This window comes from Triturus cristatus, chromosome 1_2, assembly GCF_964204655.1.
Source record: "Triturus cristatus chromosome 1_2, aTriCri1.1, whole genome shotgun sequence".
NCBI classification, from domain to species: domain Eukaryota; kingdom Metazoa; phylum Chordata; class Amphibia; order Caudata; family Salamandridae; genus Triturus; species Triturus cristatus.
The window spans coordinates 940,790,001-940,802,105 of NC_140580.1; the positions used below are offsets into that span (position 1 = coordinate 940,790,001).

A 12,105-nucleotide genomic window follows, 5' to 3' on the forward strand; every position below is an offset into this window, starting at 1 on the left:
TATCGAGCTCCCGGTAAAATAAGTGGGGGGACGCCGTCCACCCGCGCGGTCCCCCGACTCGAGCCCTGATCTTGTACTAACCCAGGCAAGGCTGATGGCGCTTTCACGAGGCGCCTCTAAGCAGATAGCAGAAAGCATAGAATCAAAAAGTGAGTTAGTTCAATGGTGGAAAAGTGAGCCATCTCTCTCTGCATTTGAAGCAAAATATACTGCCAATACCAGTCAATTTAGGGTCGGATCACCTTAATACCAAGGAAGAGGGCATAGATCACATTTAAAAACTGAGGGGCATATCAGCAACAACCGGCAATAATTATCGCTAAGCGCACTTAGCGCTAGGATAATTATCGCCGGCTAGCGTGGATTTTTATCGCTGAGATAGCGTGCTATTAGCAACGCTTATCTCAAAAGCGATAAAAATCCTAGCGCTAACTGCCTAATGTAAGATTATCGCTGGAAACCCAGCGATAATCTCACGAAATGTGGCGTTAGCTTGTTGATCGGGACTCACAAACTTAGCCATGATATCCACCTTCCATAGGATATCATGGCTAAGTCAGTCCTGAAGCAGGCGTAAGGAAAGTAGCGATAACAGGGGTTATCGCTACTTTTCCTGCCGCTATGCTTCATAGCGTGGGGCTTGATGATAGGAGAAATGTCGCTTAGCGACATTTCTCCTGTCATGTCAGGTCAGGAACGCCCACTTTGCATCTCATTAGAGATGCAAAGCTGGGCGTTAAGAATAGGTGCGCTAATGCAAGGTTTCACACGTTAGCGTGACCTTGCTAATTAGGCGATAAAATTATCGCCGCTTTTCGGCCGAAAACGGCCGCAAAAGCGGCGATAATTTTCTATCGCCGCCTTGTAAATATGCCCCTAAGTTGCCCCAGTGCTTAATTTGAGCTGATGGTTTCTGGTGCTTGGCACCGGCACTTAATTGTCAGCACCAGCACTTATGACAGTCTGTACATGGTGGCACTTTCAGTCGAATTCGAGATAAGGACAACATCCGTTTATTAATTCGAGACACAATAAAAAAATGATTAATACTTACCACTAATTACGTTTTTAGAGCTTTAGGGGCCTGAAAACGTCACACTTTTAAGAGTTTGATGATTAGTAGTGTGTTAGTGCTGTCATTGGCACCTCTGGCAGAGGCAAATGGTGGTGCAAGCTGCAGTGGCCTCCTGACGAGGGCCCTGGCACCACTTCTTTTTACGTCTCGCCTGACCTAGCGCATGCGCTGGTCTGGCGAGACTTATTGAGAGGGCTCCAAAAAGTGCTACAAGGCCAGCCTAGGGCTACAGTGCATGTGCGTGGGCGCGCGCGTCGCGCCTTACCGCGACTACTTTCACTTTCGTGGCCGCACGGCCGCTTTAATGTTTGATCGCGAACGCGATCACTTTCGCGGCCGCAGGGCCGCTTTGATGTTCTCGTGAGGCTTCAATAGATTGCAGCAGTTAAAACAAACATTGGCATAGCCAATAGGTCTCGCTTTTGTAACCTTATAAGTGTTTAGTTATGCAACTGTTGCATGGCTAAACACTTATAAGGTCTCAAAGGCGAGACCTATTGGCTATGCCAATGCTTGTTTTTTTTTTCTTTTTACAATTTAAGCACTGACATTTTTGCAAAAATAATAAATATCTCATTCACTGAGTGCTTACAAACCCTCACTGGATGCTACAAATAAATCACCTTGTCTACAAATGTGTTTACTATCCAAGGAGAACATTTGTGCTGAAAGGGGTTCCAATCCACAAATGGCTTCTCTTCCACTGAGGTTTTAGGCCGAACCAGGTGACAGGCACAGCCTTGAAGACATTGTGGGTTGATGAGGAATAGCCAGGTCCATGGGGATCCCCTTGGATCTCTCTGCCACCACTGATGCGTGGGACCTCCGAGCTTGGGTCGGTATAGACCCTTATTTCCATGGATGTCTATTGGACTCGGCATTAAGAGGGGTTGAGTCTGTTTTGCCTCCGCAGTCATAGAGCGAGCCCTGGTCGCTTCTTTTCTACTGGCTCTAAAGTGATACGTGGAGTTCACAGGGTGTCCCCACCGTCACCATTTACATGTTTTCTGTTTTGTTGATCGTGCAGGGTCTCAACCCGATATTTCTTTCATTGGGACGAACAAGACACAACAATGTATTGAAAGGCTGCAGCGGTCTCTGACTGCTCAGCCTTGGTCACAATCTCTCAGCAATCTAATTTTGGATGTACAACAGGCAGTCACAGCTCAATGCTGTCCAGAGCAAAGTCGGTTATTGTGGTAAAAGTTTTACTTTCATTTTCAACCGCTCCCTGGAAAGACTGTAGGGGCATATCATCAAGGCGCCGCGATAAAATTATCGCCGCTTTAGCGTCCGTTTTCGGGCGAAAAGCGGCAATCATTTTATTGCATTATCAGCAAGGTCACGCTATCGCGTGAATCCTTGCCTTAGCGCCCTTTCCCTCAACGCCCAGCTTTGCATTTCTAATGAGATACAAAGTGGGCGTTCCGTACAAAAATAACGTGAGAAATGTCGCTAACCGACATTTCTCCTATCAACAAACCTCCTGCTAACTTGCATGGCGATAAGAAAAGTAACGCTAACCGCGATTATCGCTACTTTTCTTACGCCTGCTTTCAATCTGACTTAGCCATTATATCCAATGGAAGGTGGATATAATGGCTAAGTCTGCCCTGCCCTATCAACAACGTATCCTCAATCGTTGTGCGATTATCGCTGGATTTCCAGCGATAATCGCACATTTGGCTGCTAACTCTGGAATTTTTATTGCCTCGGCGATGCGCGTTGTTGATAACGCGCTAACCAGATGATACATTTCAGAGATATTCGGCAATGAATATGCAAGCGCTAAGCGCGCTTTGCGATATTTATCGACGGCCCTTGATAATATGCCCCGAAGTTTGTTGCTGAGACAATTTTAATTAAGTATGTGGACTAGAAAACTGGGGTGTAGATGCCAGGGTGGGGGTAGATTTTCTACTTATAACTCCTAAGTGGCTATTTTTTTGTATGTGATGTTTAGGACACAATATTATGTCAAATAATATTCTGACTACAGAATTCTAGTACCATACCATGAAGACATCACACCATCAGCAAACAGTTGTATGATAGAGGCACACATGGCTAAACCACGTGTGCCTTTACCACGCAGCCTGAACCACGAATACGTCTTAACCACGCATGCCTTTACCACGCAATTTTGTTGTAAAGGCACAAATGGTTAGGGGGCATGCGTGGTTAACTTCGCTACTATGTTGACCCCCGCCCTAAGCTAGGATCCCCGTACTTGCCCCCCCACCTGAGTCCCAAAGCCTGCCCTGAAAACTACCCCTTACCCTCCCCCTGTCCTGAGGCCTAAAACCCTGCCCCTTAGTTAACATACACAATCACTATGAGCTGCATTCTAGTGAAGGAGGGTGACAGGACATGGGCTACAAGTGCAGCCTTTTCAGGGTCCTTTAGACCACTGCCACTCCCCATTCAATGCACACAGTGAAAGCTGAACGTCACAGACTTTGCAAACAGATACCACCCCATTTCCGCAGCCGGTATTTCATCAATGGCTTGCGACCACAAACGTAGTTGTTGCAAACACCAGACACAGTCTGGCCAGAACAAGCTAGCAGGCACCTCTTTCCTGCCCACGCTCCCTCATGATTCAGAAGGACCTGCACTTTGGACATAATCAGTTGCAAAGTCCACTGTGAATTAAAGTCTATTTATTGTTCATTGTAATTGTGGTTCTTGGACGCCAAAAGCCGGTAATGTTGCACACCAGTGCCTTTGCAGGTGAAAAAGCTTTGCTATATCTGACCCTCCTTGATATGGTCTGGGACTACCGAACTTCCCCCTCCCCCGCCTTGTGTGTAAACCACATTTATTAATGATGGACATGAGAGTGGGTTTCTTTGGAGGCGGGGGTCGTACAACCCCCGGCCGTATTTATTAAAACATGAAAACAAATAAAAATTGAATTAAACAATATTTACACAATTTTTTACGAAGAAAACGTAGCATGACATTTGATTACAATTCGTATGTACAGATATCAGATGGCTAACCTTAACATATTTCTAATACAGAGTATTTCCTATCCGAGTCTAACATCTGAATCATAATCATACATTAATTACTTTCTGCGTATCCAATTTGGGCCTACGGCAAGTTCGCTAACCGGTGTCAGATCCTTATCAATTTAGCCACGCCCTCTCGTAGGAGTGCGCATGCGCAGATGGCCCGTTTATCGAGAGGGTACTTCCCCCCCGGTTACCCCCATACGCTCCTTGAACTCCATTAAAAAATTGGGGGCTCTTGCACTCTGCGCCATTTAGTGACGTCATCGTGCCCGTGCGGGGTGGCCAACCAGCCTAAAGAAAGCGTGACTCCCCCCTTCCCCGCACCCATCCAGCCAACCGGATGTACCGCCCCTGGAGTTATAGGGGAGACCCCTTGTCCCTTCCCCTGGGCGACCCCATCCAAGAATGGCGCCGCCCCCTAAGGACCTTAAATTTACTGCTCACCAGTCATGACCTTACCGCCGCAGGCCAGCGTACTTGCCCGACTATCTGGCCCCCCCCTCATCTTACCCTGAAAGGTCATCCCCCGTCCTTACACTCCCTAGCCAAGCTATCATATTTTACAACATCATTTCATTACCTAACCTAGTCAGGTGGACCCCGTCTTTTAAGAAGCACGATTCCCCCCTGACACACCCATGTGCAATGTTTTGTAACTGAGGGGACCTGAACAATTTTCCTATTTTATTGTTGATCCTCCTTACCGAGTGATTCAACGCTTTCACAGACTTTACCCCCCCTCCATTTGAATCTGGGTATCATCTGCGACCAAACTATGGTGCAGCCCTGGCATGCCTTAGCTAACCAGCCTACTTAGGAGACTATGTCCTCCATAAAGATCCTTCACCCCAGTTTTACCAGGTCGTTCCCACCTAAATGCAAGATAACTATCGTGGGCAGAGGGCTGTGTCTATTCAAAAGATCTGTCACATAACCCCTAAACTGATTGAGGCAGAGACCCCCTTTTCCATGGAAAGAAACCTTGAAACCATCCTGCTCAGCTCTTTGTCTGTAATTACCTGAAAGGAAAACAGATTTCATACGCCGTATATAAGAATGACCAATGACCCACACATCCTGTGTTCCCTTGTCCTGTGGTTGTGGCCGCCGTTGTGAAGAATCTTGCTATTGTGCCGATGGCAGTTTGCCTCCTGCGTGACAAGTTCAAGAAACTGAAAGCAAACAAACAAACAGGACAGGCATCAGTCCACAATTGTATGGTACCCTCACAACATGTGCAGCCGCACATAGCGCTTGTAACTATTAGAAGACCATCTTCCAAACCTCTTTACACTGTTGCTATGCAACCCCCTAGCTGTTGCCTCTGTGGCAGCCCCTATTCTGAATTAATGAGTCCCAAAGTCCTTTGGATTCAAACCTGTCCTGCCGATCGCCATGGCCAATACCTTTTTAAATTGGAACATGGTAAGTGGGGTACCGTCCGCATGCATTAACAATGTCCCACCTACCGCACTATTCCTCTGTCGGAGGTAAGCTTCAAGGTGCATCACTGGGCAGCATGGATTGCTTTGTGCCCGGTGAAGTACCATCCCTTCGCCACGGGCTTCCTGATCGGTTTTAGATTTTTTAATGGTTATTAGCAAAGCGTCTCCCTGTATCTTCGCATGCTCCAGCAGGAGCCCACCTTGTACATCTTGCTTGTTGTGTGCCACCAGTTCCCCCACCCTAAATACCCCATAAAAGGCTTGTGCAAAGGCAGCTATGAATAGTAATGCCTCCCCCATTGAACTGCAAATGGCACCCAAGGCTGTTAGCAATGCAGTCAGCCGCTCCAAACCAATCGGCTGTCTGGTGTCAGGAGTAGCCCCCTGGCGGCGCCGCCACCCCTTCAGCGCCTTTCTTACAATGAAACTATTCGTGGGGTCTTTGGTGTCCCTGATCTGTGCAAAGAAAGAAACCGCTGCTACATGTCACCTGGCTGTCGCCCCGGAGCGCCCTTCTTTATTCAAAGTTTCTAAATACAGGAGGAATGCCCCTGACTTATGCCAGCTATCCGCCCATTCCTGCCCCAAAAACGTGCAGTAGGACCAAAACGCCCCTTCGTAAGCTTTCCTGGTCCTGGGTGCTAGGCTAGCTGCAACGAGGTTCTGTAGCTGGGGGCACCAATCTGCAAGAGTACTTCCGGGAAGTGTGTTGGTGTTGCCTCTGCAGATGGTAGGTGTTCCCTGAAAACCTGCATCTTGAAGCGAGAGAGTGCGTCAGCAGCATTATTCAGCACCCCCGGGACATGTATGTTCAGCTTCATACACAACAGCACTATCTCTTTCAACAGGCGGAGTATCATTTTGCACCGTGCAGCCTGTTGGTTGATGCATTCCACCACTGTCATGTTGTCTGACCAAAAAGTCACAGATTGATTTTGCAGATGAGGTTAAACAGTCAATGCCACCCAAATGGGAAAAAGTTCCAGGAAACCTATGTTGGCTGTCAGACCACTCCCAACCCACCAAACCGGCCAATGTTGCACCACCCACTTGTTCCCGAGTATGGCGCCAAATCCCACACTGTCCGCAGCGTCAGTCCATAAACCTAACTCCGCGGAAGTAGTGGGAGGACCGGGCCACACTACCCTGCCGTTGAAACCCTCCAGAAATGCGATCCAAATCTGCATGTCCTGTCGAACCTTAGACGACAGTCTTGTGTGATGATGTTTTTCTTGCAGGCCTGTCATGGCCTGTGAGATGGAACGGGAGAATGGTCGTGCCATAGGTATTACCCGTAGTGCAAAGTTCAACTGGCCCACTGCCTGTTGTAGCTGGTGTAAGGTCACTTTATCTTTTGACAAACATTTTTGGAGTACTGCTCTAAAGTCCAATTCAATGCCTAAAAATTCAATTGTGGTTGCTGGACCCACTGTCTTCCCTGGTGCCAGAGGGACCCAAAAAACACGCATGAGCACGCAAAATTCCTGCAATGCCACCGCGCATTCCCGGGAGCCCGCCGACCCCAGAAAGAGAAAGTCATCCAGATAATGCATGACATATTGGTGCCCCGTCGCCTGCCTGAAAACTCATTCCAAAAATGAACTGTATTTTTCAAAGTAAGCGCAGGAAACAGAACAACCCATGGGCATGCACATATCCATGTAGAATTTCCCTTGAATGAAAAGCCTAACAGGTGGTGATCTAAAGGATGAACCGGCAGCAGCCGGAAGGCGGATTCAACATCTGATTTGGCTAGCAAGGCCCCTGGTCCCAGAACCCTTAGCATGTCAACTGCCTGGTCAAAAGAAGCATATTTAACGCTAGTTCTTCGTCGATGGCGTCATTTAATGAATTGCCTCTAGGGGCTGATAGATTATGAATCAACCTGAACTCCCCCTCATCTTTCTTTGGGACCACCCCCAAGGGCGAGCAGACAAAGTTGGGCACGGGGATGTGGTCAAATGGACCCGCTATTCTACCCAGGTGCAATTCTTTAGCAATTTTTACTGCTGCTACCCCTCGGTTGGACCTTACCGACAGCTGATTTTTACACTCTGGTGTCCCTGTATAGTCAACAACTGGAATCCTAAAACCATACAAATAGCCTTCCTGTAACATCCTAGCCGCGGCATGATCTGGGTACCTGTTTAACCAAGGAGTCATAGCCAGAACTTCAATGGGTGAATGTGTTACCATTTTTTCCTTTTCCCTATTCTTGTTTCTTCCTCCCTCTATTTCCTGAGAATGCATTCTCTTTCTTGAGGCATTTTGATTCTGGGTGAGAAGGGTCATTACATATGGAGCATGCGTGTCTAAATTTACAAGTGCCTTGGGCTCTGGTGCATGTCTTTCTATTAAAATCCCAGCATACTCCTTTTCGACCCCCCCCCGTTCCCTGCACCATGGGCCGTGCCCCCGGTTTGTGGTGGCCGAAAGGGCTGAGGTGCTTGAGAAGTGTGACTCTTGTTCCAATTTTGAACTGCATTGCCCGGCTGTCCTGGGCCAAACTGATCAAACCATGAGATTGAGTCAACCCGGTCCCATGTAAGTGATGGGTCAAATTCCTTAGCCTTCCTGAAATTCATGTCATATTCTTTCCAACCTACCCCCCCATATTTATCATGAGTCATAGTAACCCTGCTCTGGTAACACGCCATTTCTGCTTGCAGATTTGGTGACGCTCAGCTATTATGGCCATAAACACTGAGAAAACCTTTATCCAATTGGTCAGGGTCTCCTCCACCCTGAATCTCGACATTTCAACCCGCCATTCACTGGGAAGCATCCAATCCTTTTGCCTTTTGGCATACTCCATTTCCCTGTTATCCACAAGTAAAGAAAACATATTGACATAATCACCAGACCATATCAATTCCCTCACCTCCCGTGTTACATGCCTTGCTAAATGTTCCCTCCTAGAGGGTAGCACACCCGCGCCCAGCAATGGCAGTGCCACCTCCTTACCTATTGCCCCAACTCCAGCTGGCTCCGTCATCTTGTCTTTTCCAATTTCGCTCTCTTGTTGCGCTGGTTGGGGTTGACTGGTATTACTCGGGCCTGGGCTCGGCACCCCACTTGGGGCAGCCATAATCCTCGCCACCATCATCTGCGCCTCTGCTAATGGGTCCTCCCCTACTTCCTTTGCGCTCACAGAGGGTGGTAACATTCCCCCCTTCCCTAACCAAGGGAGGACTGCCGCTATCTGCGCTGCTAACTCCGGCGGGACCTGACTAACCTCTACTGGCGCTAAAACCGGGATGGAGGTCACTGGATTCAGGACCGGAACCCTTGGGCATGGTGTGGGCACTACTGGGATTATCATTGGTACCACCGGGGTAGCTGGAGGCACCGAACTTGGTGCAGGCACTGGCGGGGAAGGCACAGGGGTCAATGGGACACTTGGCGCTAAATCTGGTATAGCTATAGGGCTCTCTGGTGTGACTGGAAGGCCTGAGGGACCCTCCCCCGAAGGAATCTCCCCTAAAGGTTGCCTTGGTGTGGGGTCTTGGTTCTTCCCCTTCCTGTTTCTAACCCGCTTGGGGAGTGATTCTAATTCCCCTCTGGGTTTTGGGGGCACTATTGTTCGCTTGGGCCTGCCTGATGGGCCACCCTGGTCATCTACCTTCTGTCTGATCTCCGCTAGGCTATGCCCAATTTGCTCTACCTTTCCCCATCACCTATCCATTGTCACCATCCTGCGCATCATAGATTCCAACATGTGTTCCATGCGGGAACGCTTTGCACCCCGTTTACTAGCCATTTTACGTGGGCCAACAATTGCCCGGTGACCCACACACTGATCAGTAAAACTTTAAACCCTTAGTTCTGGCCAGGCCGGTTCTAACCGGCCTGACCCCTGCTCCCCCTTGACCCGGAAGCGAATCAATCGCTTCCGGGTCAAGGGGGAGCCCCCTCTGGCCAATCCCCGCTGTGGCGCGTCCACCGCGTCATGATGACGCGGCAGAGCGCGCCCCATCAGGGAGAGCAGGCGAGGGGGCCGGGGCCTCGCCATACCTGCGGCAGGGCCGATGACGGCCCCGCCTTTTTCTTATCACTCTAGTCTAGTGTTTCAGGTTTGTCAGAATTACAGTTCCTTTCTGCTGTTATGAAGTAGACTTCTGACATCTTGTGTTTTTTTTTCTCAGGTTATGCGTTGAGAATGCTGGTGCTCGCACCCCACGCCGTCTTCCAGGTCACGGTGCTGCTCGTGCCTTTGCTGGACACCTTTCACCCCGTGTTTTCGCTTGAGGCCGGGGTCAAATCCAGAAGGATACCGGATGCCTCGATCTATGAGGCGCAGAACCAGGAGCTCTGGGAGCAGCCGGCCCGCGAGGGGCGAAACCGCAAACATGGAGTGACGAGAGGCCGTGGGCCCTCTAGAGGCCGGGGGTCCCACGACACGCCCTCCAGAGCCCGAGGATCTGGGGAGATCCCGAGAATGGGGAGCACCTGGGGAGAGGAAGAGAGCCCCGCCCCCCTGAGGCAGCACAAGGGAGTGTTTCTGGGCTTTGAGTATCCGTACGGCGAAAAGGAGAACCAATCACCGGGGTCTGGGCCCAAAGGGAAGAAACTGAACCGAGAGCAGAAACGGCAAAACCGCCAGGAGCGCCTGAAGCAGCAGGGAGGTGCGTCCTTGATTCTGATTGGTGAGGTGAAGGGGCGGGGCTGGAGACTCTCCTGGTTGAGAGCGGTTGGGTTAGTTTCAGAGATTCAACATAAATGTAAACCCCGAGCAAACGCGAAATCATATCACAATTATTGAAAACAATTAGTGCACAAAGGTTCTTTTTGTTGTCTTTATTTTCTTAGCTCATTTGCCATCCAACACGTTTTTCGTCATATAGGGAGTTCCACACAACTTCCTCAGGGCTAAAAGATGTAATAAACACCTGGTTGCAGTGTGCAGACAACACACAACAAAACCCCCGTGATTATGGTGCCACATTGTTCTGAGTACAGAATATGAAGTACGGGGTGTCCAGCAGGTTGAGACCCATGCACAATGATTTAGAACACCATTCCGATCCATGTCATGTGTATCCAAACCAATATACCACTTTAACACATACAATTTAAATCTTTAAAATAAAAATCTTAAAACATGGGATGTGGTACAATCGTTGGAATAATTTGAAGTGCACTTTCTCTGTCAGAAATGATTATGCCATCAAGCCTGTGTTGTTGTCAAAGCCCCATGCAAGAGATACTGGCCTCGTAATCAGAGAGCACATACCTGTCTTCCTTTATGCCAAATGGTAATTCCAACCTGTGGTAAAATGATAAAAGAAAAAAGCTCTACCTATTGACGTGCTGATTGAAGTTGCAAGGGTCCCGATAATCCACATAAAAACACCTCCTATGTCAAAACCGGTTTTAATTCCGTCCCGGCAATCCAATCGGTGTTTTCACAGTTTAATGAATCTGTGTATTAACAGTAAAGTGTATCAATGAAAGAGGGTATATAGAACGAATCGTAATATAATTATCTCAAAAGTGATTCCTACTAGCGGGTAGTGAGGTCTAAACTGCGAAAAGTCTGAAGGTTAAAGTGTCAACAACCAAATTACCAAAAAAGTTTTGTGCATCAAAGGGAAATTCAAACAGCCACCACCCCACGCTGTTAATTTACAATTGCAAGCAATTGCTAAAAGTTAAATCAAAAATTGATTCCCTGAGCAGTAACCAGAAGTATATGTCTCTATGTTATATAAGAGAGTTTTCAAGCATAAATTCATAAAAAGTGATAGTGTCCAGTATTCGTCCACAATCTTTATTTTGGAGGTGAGGTTTTGAAGAACAGTAGCAAGGTTCAGGATTGTCGTTTTAGTAGTTCGTTTTAATGAGGAGAACCTTTCAAATTCGATAGCGGTAATATTAGCTATTATTTTAGGCTTTGGAGGTTGGAGAACAGAAATTAGTACTCAGCAATAGAATTCTATGTTGTGTTCGGTTATGAACAATGTTTAATTCAATTTCATATAAATAAGGACAAAAGTGGTTTGGCAACTGGAATTATTAGAAAATGCTAAATAATTGGAGAAGATTTCCTCAACTTTTTTCAATAATTATGTATGTTTTCTTCGTGTCAGGAGTCAGTAAATAAGGAGAAGTTTGTTACGTGCTGGTCGTTGAAAACATTGCTAATTCGGAAATGGTATTTTGGAAATAGGAAGAGCCATACGTGGTCTATGGTGAGTGGATAAATTGACGTAATAATATAGTTCCCATGATATCATTGATTATAACTGATAGGAGGTTTGTTCTCCCGCTTCCTATTTTAGATTTTATGGAGATATCAATGATTTAAGGATCACCTTTATTGTACTTGTTGCTTAAGGTTAGTGGTTTTTATTGGTTGGCCCTATAGCATGGGCTTCTTTTGGTGTCTGTCAGAATCATGTAAGATTGTAGCTGTGCTTCAAAGTAATTAAAAATAAGTTTACATTTTGGCAAATACTGTTTGATGATAACAGTTTGTTGACCTATGATATGATTTTCTTCATGGAAAATCATGTCTTATCTACAACCTATTTCTTGGTGGTTGGTACGCTATGTGCACATTTCG

The 12,105-nt window shown here is 47.4% G+C and overlaps 1 protein-coding gene across 3 annotated transcripts in view; it reads left to right on the plus strand.

Moving 5' to 3' along the window:
* The window catches only part of DRAXIN (dorsal inhibitory axon guidance protein), a 202,949-nt gene that overhangs the window by 78,070 nt on the left and 112,774 nt on the right, over positions 1-12,105 (plus strand). For all 3 annotated transcript variants that reach the window (XM_085615397.1, XM_085615407.1, XM_085615401.1), the window contains exon 2: positions 9,686-10,165. In XM_085615397.1, the coding sequence (XP_085471523.1) occupies positions 9,700-10,165 (466 nt within the window). In that variant the 5' untranslated portion in view covers positions 9,686-9,699. The remainder of the gene's footprint in view (positions 1-9,685; positions 10,166-12,105) is intronic.